This window comes from Chaetodon auriga, chromosome 9, assembly GCF_051107435.1.
Source record: "Chaetodon auriga isolate fChaAug3 chromosome 9, fChaAug3.hap1, whole genome shotgun sequence".
NCBI lineage: Eukaryota > Metazoa > Chordata > Actinopteri > Chaetodontiformes > Chaetodontidae > Chaetodon > Chaetodon auriga.
Window position 1 is genome coordinate 8,304,705 of NC_135082.1, and position 16,446 is coordinate 8,321,150.

At 40.0% G+C, this 16,446-nt stretch overlaps 1 protein-coding gene across 1 annotated transcript; it reads right to left on the minus strand.

Annotated features, from left to right (window-relative positions):
- Positions 1-1,279: 1,279 nt before the first annotated feature.
- Positions 1,280-12,495, minus strand: ube2d2 (ubiquitin-conjugating enzyme E2D 2 (UBC4/5 homolog, yeast)). The gene is made up of 7 exons (XM_076738998.1): positions 12,214-12,495; positions 10,295-10,358; positions 5,984-6,015; positions 5,564-5,641; positions 5,283-5,388; positions 4,786-4,879; positions 1,280-2,528 (listed from the first exon to the last, which is right to left on the minus strand). The coding sequence occupies exons 1-7, from the start codon at positions 12,235-12,237 to the stop codon at positions 2,483-2,485; spliced, it is 444 nt and encodes a 147-aa protein (XP_076595113.1). The 5' UTR covers positions 12,238-12,495; the 3' UTR covers positions 1,280-2,482.
- Positions 12,496-16,446: the final 3,951 nt, after the last annotated feature.

Here is a 16,446-nt window from a genome sequence, read left to right on the forward strand (position 1 = left end):
TGCTGCGCGAAGACTGACTTAGGTCTCCGTTAATTTCCTTTCCCTTGAATGTGTAAAACACGAGGGTTTGACCTTCGCACCTACGAGGACCTCGTGTCCACGTGGAATGAGTACATTTTCTTTTGATTGTGAAAGTTCATTCTTGACATTTACTGGCTTTTCCTGACCCTTTCAACCACATCCCAGTCTTCACCACCGAATTGAGTTTGTTCAATTGGTAGCTCGTCAGCAAGCTACGGGGTAATATGACTGCGACTGTGATCAATAATATTCATTCATTCATTCATTCATCTTCTTTACCCGCGCATCCCAATTCGGGGTTGCGGGGGGCTGGAGCCTATCCCAGCTAGCTGATCAATAATATCAATAATAATAAAAAATGTTACATTTCTTTCGCCTCTATGTCCCAGTAGAGGTTGCAATATGAACAGCTGACTCATTCATTAGCTATTATATGTCACAGTTGTAAGCCGCTTTGCGTTCTTGACATTTATTTTTTGTATTAGTTGTGTTGTATACTGCACGCTGGAGCAGGACGGTTGATGCCAAGTGTTTCCACTGGAGGATTGTCATCTTGATGGCTGTTAGCTTTGGTGAGTCCATTTCCCTTTCAGGTGTTTCTCTTGAACAAAGTAAATAGGACGAGTCAAAACAACCCTTTGTGGCTTTCATTTTTTTTTAAAATACATATTAACAGAAAAACAATCCGTGTGACTGTTGAGCAACTAAACGTTAATATAAAACACAGTGTCGTCCTGAGTTGAAGTTTAACGCACTGAAATGAATTCACAGAAAAACAGCAGAGGGCGACAGAACGACCTGCCACCATGAAGAAAAAAAAAAAAACAAACAAACGCTGGAATTTAAAGAGCAATGTCTGAAGGTTTCTAGGAACAGTACATTTAATGAAATGCATTTTATTATTCTGTCAATGCTTTCTTTAAAACCACATATTTGAAGTTAAGTTTCTCACTCACAGGAGAAAGCACAAGCAGCAGACAGAAAACATGAACTATCTGCAGCACACTTCTAAATTCATTCTGCACATTTCAAAACCCTTTAAGTTTTGCTGACATATTCCACAATATCAACAAGGAATTTAGCTGCTTCCATTTAACTGTCAAACAAGTGTTATCATGTGGTACTCGCAGGTATTTTTCACCCTGTCAAAGTCCTGTAAAACTGGGTCATGACTGTGACCCGGCTTCACATTTCCCTTTCCCACCTCTGTCCGTCCTCCAAAAAGGGCCTGAGAATGAGTCAACACAGGAGTCATGGGTTTTTATTACACAGTTTAATCAACACACAAAGCTCAACGAGCCTCTCAGGTAATTCAATATACAGAGGTTTTGTGCAAGAAGAGTGGGTTCTCCTCGCACCCAGAGCCCAAGCCAGTCCCATTGCCATTTAAGATGTTAGCCTCTAATTTAACAATAGCAAAAAACAAAAAAAGAAAAGAAAAAAAAGCAACCTAAAGAGTTATGGGGGAGGGGGGGATAAAAACACAGGTTAAACTAAGAAAAATAAATTGCTTAAATACCTGGTCCAGAACCTCCACTTTGTGAATAAAGTCAAGTCGGTGGTAGTGGTGGGGGTGACATGGGGTTACATTTGTGCGTGCATGTGTGTCTATGTGTGTGTACAAAGGGGTCAACTTGGGTAAGGTGGGGTGGGAGGAGGGGGTCAGGAGGAGGTGTGGGGATAAATTCACATCCTTTCATAGACTCCAAAAGAAGACCAAAATAGGCCATGTGCAGTTTTTTCCGTTTACACAGCCTGTAATGATTTCTTTTCCGTATTTATTGTATAAAATACAGAGTGCCCTTCAACTCGCGTGCAAACACTGCTTTCTTGAATTGTCACCTCTACAGATGGATATTATAAGGACAACAAAACAAGAAAGAATGCAGAGTGTAAAAATCCCTCCATCTTATTGTCTCCCACCCCCCTAAAAATGAGGAAAATAAAGAAATAAGGTCCCCTCAAAGTTTTACAGATGCTCAAAGGAATGCTTTTAGTGATTAACGTCTGGGGAAGGTGGGTGGGGATGCAGGCGTGTGTAAGAGGGAGGGGGGGGCAACCTGCATGGCGATAAAATGTAACGGAATACAGAGGACAGGAGATGGGGTCAGAGGTCACAAGGGAGGGAGGCGGTGAAAAAGGAGCAGGGGGATATGGGTTTACCATTGCAAGTTGACAATATGTACACTGGAGGGTGGGCAGGTGAGCTGAGAGGCGGGGGGGTGAAACAGGGGGAGGGGAAGGAGAGGGGGAGAACGTGGGAGGTGGGCCAGAGGGAGTTTTTACAGGTACTCTGGTGAAGGGGAGGCGTGGCTCAAAGAAAGCACTCCAATGGAAACCAACAAGATCTTGTTTTAAACTTTTCATTTGTTTGAATGGTTTTTTGTTTGTTTTCTCTTTACGTCTGAAGCTCCCCTAACCTTATGTCGTAGAGGTGGTTGGCCATGATTCTACCCCAACACTACATTGCATACTTTTGTGTCCATTCCCGAGCTATTTTGTTGTACCTGTGAACAAGCAGAGACAGAGACAGAGAGGGAGTTGTTAGTTGTTTGTAAAAACCAACATTTTAGTAAAATGTCTGTAGGGCAAATGCAATACATTAGTTTCATGTGGACAACCCAGATTCTAACAAATTGAGACGCTGTGTAAAAACATAATTAGAAACAGAATGCAATCAATCCCTCCATCCTCGATTGTGAGCGACTGAGCCTTTCCAGGCAGCCCCTTTCATACCCAAGTGATCATGATCCTATCACCTGTTACCAATGAACCTGTTTACCTGTGGAATGTTCCAAACAGGTGTTTTTGGAGTCTTTTGTTGCTCCTGTGCCAATTTAGAATAAGCATATAATTACAAAAATCAAGTTGATGAGGTCAAACATTAAATATATTGTCTGTACTGTTTCAAGTGTTTCATCTCAAAAAGGATTCGCAAATGACCTCATTCTGTTTCATTGATGTTTACACAGCGTCCCAACTTTTTTTTGGCATCAGGGGTTGTGCATTCTAAGTTTTGCTGCCATCCTCGAAGCAGCAGAGACGCCAGCTGGCTGGCACTCTGCAAGGGCACATACAGTTCTGCCATCTTGCACCAAAATTCAGCAGGTTTGTTTTTATTTCCTCTTCCCACTGCAGGAAACTGCCTGGAGTCAATGCTGCTGGCCAATCAGTAACTGGAGGAAATGTGCTGTGTGAAGCACAGATAGGACACAACCAAGACAACAGCCATTCTCACTGTGCTGATTATGTTTATTAAGGTTGTTGGTGTGTGAAACTTTGTACCAGGAGTTAACCACATGTGACAAAGAGGTGAAAGAGCCAATATAGGTTTAGATTTCCTCATTTCTTTCTATCATATCCTGTGAGTGGAGAGGTGTACAAAATCTGCTGCAGAAAATCCTTTGGGAGTCCTGTGTCGTTCGCAAACAGCATCATACTGAACACAGTCAAAATAGTTTTATTTTAAATACCAAATAGTACACTTCAGTAAAATTCAACAACAAAAAAAATTGCTTTTAAGGGGACATTATATGAATTAGAGCTGACAGATGATTCAAATCACTGCCGTTCACTGTGATGCAAACAGAGGACAGGACTATGAACAAGGTGCACACTGCTTATTTCTCTGACTGTGTGGAAAAGTGACGTCGTGCGTCGAACTCGTGAATTAAATGTGAGTCTCACAGATAAAACCTGACTCTCATGCAGGAGTTCACTGTGGAGCTCTGCAGGTGAGCTGGTCTGTAACTGGAGGCTGTGAATAATGTGTTTTTCATAACTGTATGTAAAGTGTTTGGAAAAATGTATGTAAATAAGTAATAAAGTAATAACGACAATCAGTAATAATGCCGATCCTTTATTAAAAATAAAAATATTATCGATAAGACAAAACATGAACCTCAAGCACATGAAAAACTGAAGGGCTTTTACAGGATTATTTTATCAATGTATCACATTTTTGTGTATTTGCATTTAAAGCAAGCACGACAATCCATTTCAAGGAGCCCATTCTTGATATTAAGTTTTTCTACTAAATTATAACACTTTGAGGTGCAAATCAAGTGTCAGCAAGTGTGTGGTTGCATCTCTCACAAAGCCAGATGGATTAATGACGCCAAACACAAAGTTTTCTGGTAACAAATGTTTCTACAAGAAATGTAAAAATGATCATTTGTAGTATTGGCTGATTCCTCAAGTTGCTCTGTGTGTGAGGGAAACCAGGTTTACTACATATTTTGGAGCTTGACTACAGTAAAATGTTCAGAAACTATAAAGCTCTGCTCACACTGTACGGATCAACTGATCGAGCCAACATGGCTGCTCACACTGAACACAGATATGGAATCCCTGGTCAGACAAAAACAGACAACAGCAGTGTTGTTTTTGCAATTCTACTATAAAGAGAAACCAAGAAGAAAACCTCAGCCTCAGATGGCTGGAAAACGTTGACGCTATGGTCTGTCTGCTCTGCCGTGAAGTTCAGTTTTACTTAGTTTGGGTATGAAAAGTCTGACATGGACCAGAAAACCATCCTCTGAAATTATGTTGCAGATCCCACAACAGACTGAAACAACACTAACCTCTTTTACCGACAAAAAAGGCCTTTCCAAACATGGTCATTTCATATAAACTATTTATTATTATATTATATTACATGCATTGTTATCTGGATTTGAAGTGACCTCTATCGAATATGACAATTTGGTCAATGGAAACAAATCAGAATATACCCAAATGACTGAGGAAAAAAGAGAAACTCACTTTTCCCTGTCCGTCTTGTAGATGCGGGCGATCTCGGGTACTAAGGGGTCATCCGGGTTTGGGTCACACAGCAGAGAGCAGATGGACAGGAGGACTGGAATGGAGGTTAAGAGTCAACCAATCAGTACTCACAGACAAAAATAGAAACAGAAATTTTTGCTTTGCATGACCCTCAGGTGCAAGTTAGGTATTTGTCAGGGCTATGAAACTGTTGGGATTTAAAGAGGACTAATGATGTGCTTTAGGGACACATTTATGAGCATGTTTGGTAATAATGCAGCGCTGCATGAAGGGCTAAAGCTGACACTTACAGAGTCAGATACTGTTTAATTCAAGGACCTCTGCATGAAATATATTCTGATGTATGATTTGTGTGATGCATTTCCCAACCAATGTGTTGCCCCTGTTCCTTCATCCTTAATGTCCTGTTATCTGTCCTGTGCATCTGACAGCACATGTGCAGTTAAAAGCCTGAAGGCCGGTAAGAATCAGCCTACCTTTGGAGATGGTGAGAGCTGGAGACCACTGTGATCGCAGAATGTCAAGACAAATGCTGCCGTTGCTGTTGATATTTGGGTGGTAGATTCTTGTGGTAAATGCAACCTGAAAACAGATGGGGAGGAAAGTTATGTGGAGGTGGGGGGGTGGCGGCAGGTGAGAGGAACAACAGGAAACTAAATGATGTAAAGCTGTGGTATGTTTTAGCAGACAAGAGGCACTTTATGTGACTTACGCATGCTGCTTCTTTGTGTGCTTGTGTACGTCACAGTCTGCTTACCTTTGGCGGTTTGAAGGGGTAGTCTGTGGGGAAGTGTATGGTCAAGAAGAAAACCCCGCTCTGGTAAGGACTGTCATTCTATTGCAGGGAGAAAGAGACCCATTCATGACACATGAATGCATACAAAATGGTATATAAAATTAAAGACTACTTCTGCTGTCAGCCAAAAACATTGGCTTACTGAAAGTTGACCTTCTCCCTGTCTAAATTGATTAGGAAAGCAGTAAGTTCAGTTTACTTAGCCCTATCAGATGCTGTATTGTTAAGCTGTTTGAAGAGCATAATTCAAAGTCAAGAGTTCAGATCTTGAGAGTAAAAACAAAATGACGACAAGGCCATTCTGTCACCATGTGTGTGAATATTACGTCCCAGTAAAAATTAAAGCAGTGCGCTTGATGCTGTGGCCAAGAGAATACTTACAGGTCCCATTATTGTGGCTTGCCAGTGAAACACTGAAACAAAAACCAGAGAAATTGGTTATGAAACAGTGAGAAACACAACGTGAGGCTGACAAGTGTTAGAAATAAATAATGCCACATGAAGTGTGCATGTTTATTTGTACAGTTGAAAAACAGGCTCTTACATAAAGTGTCACTATTCTTGGAAACAGGTTTTTTAAATTGTGAATGGTAAAGGGTCATACAATGGCAGTAGACGTTTACATTCAAAAATGCTCTTTATATGAAAAATATCAAAGGTTCTTGCTTAAGAGGACGTTGCAAGCCTGACATGAGGTCTAACTCTAAAAAAAGCTGGGATAACACAAATTATGATGCATCCTGTTGAGGTCCGAGGACAAATGTCACATTGAAAAAAGTAAACCACAATTGTGTGTCATAAGACACACTTTGTTGTTGTGCGTAGAACAGCGGTTTATTTGATGTTGGATGGCAGGAAGCTTCATGCACAGAACAGCGTCGCTGATATTAACTTTTCCCACACTGCACACACATACACTTAAGATGCATAAATATGTTGACTGGAACACCACTGAAATACAAAGCACAAATGAATCAAGAGTAATGACGGTAATTAAGAGACTAATGAATTCCAAATTGTCAGAATTCTGACATACTTCCTCTTCCCAATGCCTGTACACTGCAAAGACCTGGACACACGCTCGACAGAACGCATGCTTGCTTTGATTGTTTTCATGCAAAACATTTTAAAAAGGCATAAAGAAAAAGCTTTTCAAATACGGCTGCACATTTTATCAAACTTACTCCAAGCGAGGAAGCTGACAGCACTCATATGGTTAAACGTTTGTTGGTAACGCGACTGAAACACAGAACAGCTGTGTTTGAGACAGCTTACAAACAAGTCCCGCATCCCCTCAAGCTAGCGCAGGCATGTTTGTTGCCCTCCGGTCAGGTCTACTGTTCAAATGTGTGTGATCAAATGCGAACACAACAGTCTGTTTTTCCTGGAATAGATATACCTACATTAAAATCCTATTTTTTCAAACATAAATATTCACAGGTTTCATCTATTGAGAGCATGTCAGACTGATTTCTTGTATACAATGAAATGTATGTTGATGCCCTGATAATGCATGAATACGTGGTCCAACCTGCATATGTCACAAACCTCAAGCATGAGTCAGTGGTGTGTGTGTGTGTTGGTCCCTTGTGGGACTCAGGTGTTTAAATAGTGACAAGCATCAGCTCACTCCTTTACAGGCAGCCACAGCAAGTTCATGTCAACCTCTGTAGACTACCACTATGTCATATATCTGTACAACAACCTTATGTTCAAATCAATGTATGTACACATGACATTAGATTTTTGTTTTCTTTTTCTTCAAGTAATGGACTGATAATCATAGTGGCAGGGCTTTTCAGAACCCTTGAATGGGTTAAAATTGAGTTAAAGACCCAGTAGAAGGCAGAACAACTGCTACCCAGCTCTCACTTGCCAAAACTTTTTATTTATGTATAAACCAAGTTTCACAATCTCAAAATGTATCAGTTCCAGAAGTGTCACCACAGAGAAAGAAGTGGTCACATCATACTTAACACAAGATCCTGATGTCATCAAAATATAACGTTAGTGTTTTGTTGCTATTGAAAAGCAAAGCATGGACTATCAAATGTTCACAAAAAATAACGGATTGAGCCAATATCAAACAACCAGACTATGATGATTAAGGGCATGGTTTTGATTCTGACAACAGGTAATCATTGTGCCTACATTAGGTGACTGGTAACACATCTGTGTTACCTTCACTGCTACTATGTTAATAGCAGCACATTGCCTTTCTTCAGACAGAGAAGATCTGGCTCTCAGTGTGGACTGTGGACATGGTCAATACAAGTGCTCATGTTTGGGTTACTTATAATAATAAAAAAATCCTGTAATGCACCTGTCAGTATAAACAGCAGCCCATTGATGGTCATTTGTTGTGGATCACCAGAGCAGAGCGACAGTTGGACAAATATCCATAAATGTAAATTGAAAACAATACATCATGAGTTGAAGATACAATTATATATGCGTGTCACCAATCTCTCCTTGTCTGTGCATTGCATCATATTAATAAAATTTCTACATCTTGCAGCCTTTTCTAGATTTACAGATAATTGTGCAGACATGTACAAGGGACTGACAATATCCATAACACTGATATACCTTTCTATGTGCAGTAAGAAAGGGGCCGATAAATGAAGCTGCGAGATATTAAAATATAGATTCACCTATAAATGTAATGCAGTCGACCACAATGTCATAATTTGGATCCAAGACCTCTCGGACAGGGTCGCAAGTTAAATGATCAGATATTATTTAAAAAGGTGGGGATACTGTACTGAATCGCAGCAGATTGTGTGTTGGTGATATTGCACACATCCCTGCACATACAAACACATTCAACAAACATAACCTACACCATCAAACTACTATGGTGTGCTTATAAAACAATGGAAAAACAAGAATACAAACACATGTAACACACACTTCACATGAACTACGTTACAAACTGAACATATGCATATTGATAGTCTTTAGCTTCTGCAATGTGAGAGTGGTAAATAATCAGGATCAAACGACACACAGGGTGCAAACAACTTTGTACTGCATGTGGCTGTTGTGTGTATTGTAAGGTAGCTGATGACAATATGTTACTGTAAGTGGCATTCTGCAGTGCTTCACATACTCATACTGTCAGTAACTGGCCAACATGCTGCATGTACAAAGGGTGACTGGTGCCCACCTCATCAATTTTAGCCAAACTATTTGCTATAAGGCTGCTCAGGGAAATGTTTGTCTAACAGTAACAGTTTGGGTCCATTAATTATCTTATCAGTGTATTTATGTCAACCAGGAAGCTCTGATACCTTTATGGAAGGTCACCCATTGAATATCAGGAAGGATTAATGCGGTTTCCTCTATATAATCTGCAATTCCAGCACTTTAAAAGGGTAAAAACAAACAATAAACGCACCAGTTTATCAAAAAGATGTGAAATATTTGCTGTGAGTCAGCAACCACACCAGTTCACCTGATAAGTAAATGTCCATCACTGATGGTCAATGTGTGCTCTAAAAAAGTGACTTACTGTCCGCTTTGACATGCTGACAACAGTATGTAATATGTGAGTTCATCCTTTAAGTCACAAACATCATGGAGATGGACAATGAACTTTAAAAGCTGTTGAGCAGTGAGTGAGACAAAGGGTGCTGGGGTGCTGAAGGGAGAGCTTTGAACTGCAAGGAGCATGAGACCTTCTCAAAGAGAGACTACAGGCTTCACTGGCTGCATCCAGTCTGCACACAGCCAGCAGTTACACTGCTAAAATACAGCAGATTGTAAATAACTGAATTTGACATTTTTCTACATTTTGAACTATACGTTCAAGCTGATTTTTAAAATGATAAGAGTTTGAGATCCTCCACTAATTCAGAAGTTAACTGGTCATTTTTTAAACTGCACCCCCTTTTGGATGGTGGCAAAAACGATGTTCAGAGGCAATGAATAAATTCATTCAAACAGTCTGTTCATTTCTATATTACATGACAGTTTCGACAATAGCAGATTAACAGAAAAACTGACTTCATAAATGTCTTGAAATATATTTTTGGATCAGTCTTTATAGGATATAGTAACTGAGGGGGATAATAAAAAAAAAAAAATCCTGTCCCCAAAGAATAAAATACTAGCCAGAGGAGAATTCCGCTTATACACTCCTTGAAAGAAACAGAGAAACTGACATGTAGCAATACAGCTGAGAATATTATGGTTTCATAATGAACCAGTATTTTCACAAGAGGCAGTCCAGGTATTTCCTGGATCTGCTTGCTGAAAAAACAGGAGGACTTCCTTAATTAAGCTATATGCACTGAACTCCACACATCAAAAGCCAGCACCTTCACTGATGCTTGTATGTTCCTTTCCAAGTTAGAAGACGTAGGCTTGAAAACATTGCATGTATTTCAATTGCAGTCTGTGGTCACAGAAAAATTGTGGACAATTTTCAACACCCAAACTTTAACACAACAATCATAAAATGAAACTGGAGACATTTCATATGTACCTTACAGGCGAAAGACTAATTCAAATTAGGATTTGATACATTCTTTTGGTGTAATTTCTCAGTATTTTGACCAATAAATATCAATTTCTGAGGGCTGACTTCTTTATTAAACGATCTGGCCAGAATTGGGGCAGGGTGAACATTTCTGATCCCCCTGTCACACAAATCTCCCAGGACAGTGATGGTTTAGATGGTGGACTTACTGTCATCTCCTACTGGTCCTGCAGAACACTGGGCTGGTGGGTCCCGTGCCAAGTCATTCAACTCCTGAGACAAACAAATGATAAGTCAATTAATCAGATCCTGCAGTATGGTGCAATATTTCAAATATCTCCATAAACAATAACATACACAACAGAAATAATAATAGCTTAAGTGGAAATGGCAGCACAAAAACATCACAACAAATGAAATTTCTGGAGAAAGAAATGTTCTAATGTGACACCTATTAAAAATGTATTTGGTTGGTTTTTTTAAATATCATTTTACAGACCCAGTATAAGACCTCTGTGTAGTTAAATCACTGTTTGTAAACAGATCCGATGGCGGCTGCCCCTGTTTGTGCTACAAAGTCTTACTGCAATAGTAACAAGTCAAAAAGCAATTCGCACTGACACAAAACAACAGCAGCACCATGAGCTTTGATTACTGGAGTGACCGCTATTACGTAATAGCATTTCTCCGGGTACAACAGGTAGTACATGTGACAGCCAAAGTGAGATCACGACGATACGACAACAGAGGTTTTACTACAACCAAGACAGCCTGGTAATCTGGATATAACGTTAAGCTAGCTGTGTGTAGCCCAGTGTAACAGTATGGTGCAAATGTTAGCTTCGCCCTAAATACAAGGTGCTCAGGTTCGACAACCGCACAGGATGCCAAGTGACAGAAACATTATGCTGGCTGGTCAGCAACAGTGAGACATGGGTTAACATTACTGAAGGAATGACCAGTGAAAAAAAGACAAAACAAAGCGTTCAGCTACATTCATCAGACGGTCTAATAACGATCTGCAGCTCGCCTGCTGTCAGCAACATGGCATCAAAGGCGAACAACGCGTGGGGCCTGTTTTTACCACAGCGATCCACTGCTAACATTACCACTAGCATTTCCATACATATATATAATGCTCGTTTGTCGAGTACAAACACGCATAATGTCAAATCTAAACAATAACACGACTATTATATCGTGATTACGTAAAATACCCAATCTAACGTACAGGTTGTGCTTTACGAAGACAATACAATGAAAAATAGACAGATGCTCCGTTAGCTTGGGTTACATCCATCCTTTAGTTATCGCTGGGCTGTTGCAGTTCTACTTAAATTCATATATATTCGAATAATCCAAAATTTAACTACATAGAACTCAAGGAAATAGCAAATCGATTGATGAAATAAGCGCCAGTGTCCTCTTAAAGTAAGCTAACGCTGCCGCTAGCTCGACAACTTATCTGTCAAATCAAGGAGTGAGTTGAGCAAACTGAGGCAACTGCAACAAATAATGTTATCTGTCTTCACCTCCGTATTTGGGAACTGCTAGAAAGCTACGCCATAGCACAAAACACTGACGACTGTAAACCAGTGCTTCTGCACTGTAAAGGTATAACGTTACTGTAGTAAGCTAGCTTGATCAGAAGAACCCTTTAATGTTAGCTTATCCGAGTTAGCCAACCACCGGGACAGATAATGTTAGCCAGAAACAGCTAACACACCGCTAATATCATTACCTAGTAGCCGGCATAGCTAGCATTCCGTTATACCCAGCATTAGTAAAAATAATACTTCTAAAAGAGAAATGTCGACGGAAAGTCTATGTGACACACCGTAATCAAGAATAGCTAACGTAACGGCTACTTGTGAGTCTAACGGTCCATTTGGCCCATTGGTAGCAGCGCTGGTGAGCACGGACAGGCGGCGCATTGCTGCTCTCACTGTCGTCACTCGCTATTCACAGACCGTTAGCTGGCACTGGAAACCAAGCCTGAGTTATGTATTCAATATTTTTATATTGTTCTCAGTTTAGTAATCTCGACAAGAAACATCAGATGGGCAACACTGGAACTACATCCCTAACGAAACTGCGAAATCCCGGGCCTCGTCGTTCACTTCCTTACCTTGTGAATTCTTTTCAGAGCCATTGTTGTGCTAGCGGTTCTGTCAGGGAAAACGTGCAATTAAAATGGCGATTGATGTCACTGTCCGTTGGTAATACTACGACTTAGTTATCATAGAACACCGTGACTGTACACTCAATTTACTGATCGCTAACACAAGGAACCACCGATAAAATTTCGAGGCGAAACTGAAATATAGAAGGGGTAGAACCGCGGTCCTTCCTCCTACTGCAGCGGCTACCAAATCACTGCGGCCTGTGTTCTGCCAGCAGCAACAACGACAACACATCCGAAATCAACTCATCACAATAAAGCCTCATCGCTATTAATGTAAATGACAGTCGTTATATATAAAACCTCACAAATTATATGCACAGATGATCCTCCTTAGCTCTATTGTATCCCTACTTTGTAAGTTAAAGTTCACAAGGTTAAGAAAAATAAAATGCATGCCCTGAAAATCAGTCACATTGTACAAATAATCTTTTCTGTGTGCAAACAACGAGGCATGTACAGTAACTATAGGCTACTCAAAAAAGCTGCACTGACAATAATGTCGAATATTTTTTTTAGTATACAACATGTCATAATTGGTGAAAAATGCCCATTACAATATTTTGTGAACTCAAAGTGACATCTTGAAACAGTTGGTTCCCCTGACCAAAAGTCCAAACACACGTTTTCAGTTTGCAATGATAAACATAAAATAGATGGAAGCAGCAAACCCGAGAAGCTGGACAAGTTCATATTTGGCATTTTCTTGAAAAATACTTAATCAATTAGCCGATTATGTAAATTGTTGCTGAGTAATTTTGTCGACTAATTCGACTAAATGTTTCAGATCCGCATATTTTGAGGACAGGACAACATGTGAAATTAAATTAGTCTGTTTTGCCTACAAAATTACCTCACTATACTTGCAAACCGTCACAAAAACCTGTCACATCAACATCGTCCCCTTATTCTGAAGGCCAGCCGCCAGAATCGGAAATCTTATTGTTGGAACGCATCTCTCACTGCGATAGCGCTATAAAGCCTTCCGCCGACATGAGCACGTAAAGGGCTCACGGTGCACGCTGGCGACGTAGTACTGCAACCGGCCTCATTTTGGCTCCGAGCATGCGGCGGTACGGCTGTGTTCACATGGCCGGGACGGAGCCAAAATGTCTACCCAGCACGTATTTTGCATGAAGTAAACTCCAGGGAACCTGTGCTAAAATGGTTTTTTACTGCAGTTACAATGTCATTCACATATTTACAGACGGTGGAATGGTTATGGCTACAAATATCCTAATCAGTTGGCTATATTTATAGATATAATACAAATTTTCTGGGGTATTGTAATACAGATGAAGTACACTCGGCATTTGCTCAGCGCGGAGTGATATGACTATTGCGACTGGTCTGGAGATTGTGGGCACAGGGCACATTGTAGGTGTTCCACGCGTGAGATACATTTACAGCCACTATTTGTATGGTTTGGGTACATTAATATATATGATTTTTAAATATTCTTAAAGTGTATGTCAGTGGGTGTTATGCTCGTGTACTATAAAATGCTCAGTTTTTCGTTTGAAGATGTTAAATAGGGCCAAAGGATGGCGACCAGGCTGTTTCAGGTAAAGGTGTACCGAGTACGATTAAGCGTGGGCGGATCATTGGAAATGATAACAGATGTTTCAACGTCTAACCCTGACTGCTATTAACCTCAGCACACATGTCACAAGTAACAATAAAGTTGAATCGCCTACTTTTTAAACAGCGATGGAAAAACAAACAAGTCAATGCAATAAGACAAACAAACAAGTCAATGCAATAAGAACTTCCTCTGAAACACATGAACATAACACATTTTCCAAACAGGAATAATGAGGGCATCAATATAAATGACAAAAATAAATGTTATTTCAGTCAGGAAGTGAGTATTTGTCATATACATTTGATATTAAAGTACATTTATGTGCATATACAATAGAACATATATGCTTTTCATAATAAATTAATTTGAATTCATAATAAGATGCAACAATAATTGAGTCCCTACATTTTTAAGCAAATATTGGAACCACTGAGTAAACCATCCCTAAAGAATATCAGAATTAAGGCAGACAAATCCCATCTATGAGTTTTGATCAGTCCTGTGGAGAATGGTTGGCTGCAGACACTTCTCAGAGAGAGATCAATTTACTCCTTTCACTGGATGTACAGTGACATCTGTCACTGGTTATTATGCAGTAGGTGTATTATACTATAAAAGGCCTACTGTGTACCAGTAGGCTATGCATGTGCCTCACCTCCCTTCAACAACACAGAAGTCAGTGTTAGATTTAAGGCCCTAAGAATGTCTTCATCTGTCATAATCGCTCTCTCTGGACAGTCAAAGCAAAAAAAGTCAAAGCATTGTGAACAGGCATATTGCACTGGTCAAGCAGAAGGGCTGTTTAACCAATTAAATACAGATTCCTCCAGTTTCCCCTCATCTTCTTCCAACTGTTTTCTCCTCCAGCACACAACCAAATCATTTAGAAAAAACTCTCAATAGTATTGACACAAAAACTGAAAGTTAAAAGAACATATACCCCAAAGAATGAAGTAGACATACCTCATAGAAATTATACTGATTATATGCAAGCATGACCCAGTTTTTCATTCATATTTCCCAGTGTCATCGTGTCTTAGAAAAAGATTAAATGGTGGCCAGATTTCATCATGACTCTCAGAGTGTTATTTTTCCAATCCCATGCAATTTGTTATATTTTTAATCCAGACACTGGCCTGTTTATCTGAACACCTTTTTCCCAGTTCAGAGCAAAATGCGCTTTTACTTGTAATATGCCTACAAACAATCTTTTGCTCTGAAATTAAGATCCAGAGGGTTAAAGGGAAATTAAATTACATTTATATGCATCAATACATAGAATGCCCATTGGAAATGTTCACATATTGGATCAAACAGTCAGATAGTTAAGAGTGGGACATTGCAGTTTGCACATTCCTCTGTTATTGCACTAATGTTTGCTCATAAATGCTTTAAACTGAAGCAGCATTTAGTTCAGAGTTACAGTCTAAACTCTTGTAACAAAAACGTTCTGTTCCTTCATAATTAGACTTGTCATAGCAGGAAATTCAGAATGGCCCAGTTTCAAGTGTATATGTCACGCCAGTGAGTCAAAATGTGGCATACATGGGCCCTGGAACAGACATATAAAAATGGAATGTAGCCTTGATTAATGTTAGTATGCTTTCCTGCTGTGACATGTCAAAATATCTGCTGGGCAAGTAGGACAGCAGTAATTGTAGTTTGTAGCATTGTTTGAGTTTGATGATGATGAACTAAAACCTAAATTCAAATCATTTGCTTCTAACAACTGCATGGATCAAGAACTGTGTTTGGTTTGTGGGTTAAAAGCACGCATAAATTAATGTCTGTCTTTGACCTTGAGGGATGGGAACCAGGAGATGAAGAAATGCACAATAGTCTCAAAGAAGGAAGTGATGAAGTTTTATATGATTATCATTTTTGACAATGAGTGCGAAGAGTTAATCTGTGGTCAAATGGTTCAATTTATAAGATACTCAACAATCTACTGGCTATATCCCTGTTCTCTGAGTTTAATGCCAACACAGCATGCACATTTTACATGCTGACATTAGCATGTTTTAATATTAGCATTAAAGCCTCTCATGTAAGAATTGTTGTGTTACATTTTATACTTCAAATTATTCTGACGGTCCAGGGTTGGACAGCAGCAGTGACAACTGGAGCAGCATCTAGGCTGCAGTATGTCACTTCTCAGCCCATTATCTCAGTGTCCTTGGGTCACATCTCTGTGGGGGTAGGGGTTGTGGCACACAATGGTGTCTGCTGCAGTGTGGGGCATTTTTTTTTTTCACAGACAGTGGAGAGATGCAAGGGTTGGGCTTTCAGTGGGGACTGTTCTTGGATGTCATCTAAACCCCCGAGCCAGGGGCCGCCTCCTCATTGTTCTTTATGATACCACCATTGGGAGTCACAAAAGTCTGAAATTTTCAAATCCTGCATGTAGGGCTCTTGTGCAGCTGCGCATAGGTGCAGCTGATGCTCATAAACATCATGCAGATGTGGTAGATATCATGTGTGCTTTAGAAAAATGTCAGATGAGCTGAATCGGACAGTGTACTGCTGAGCCGGACAAAGTGAGTCGGAGATGTACTTGCTGGACTGTTTGGAGACCCTCAGTAAGGACAATATAA

Coding starts and splice junctions, on each gene's coding strand:
- ube2d2 (XM_076738998.1), bottom strand. CDS start 12,237: ATGGCTCTGAAAAGAATTCACAAG. Junction 6,016..10,294: donor AGGACCAGTAGGAGATGACA/GTAAGTCCACCA, acceptor TTTTTGTTTCAG/TGTTTCACTGGCAAGCCACA. Junction 2,529..4,785: donor TACAAGACGGACAGGGAAAA/GTGAGTTTCTCT, acceptor GCTTGTTCACAG/GTACAACAAAATAGCTCGGG.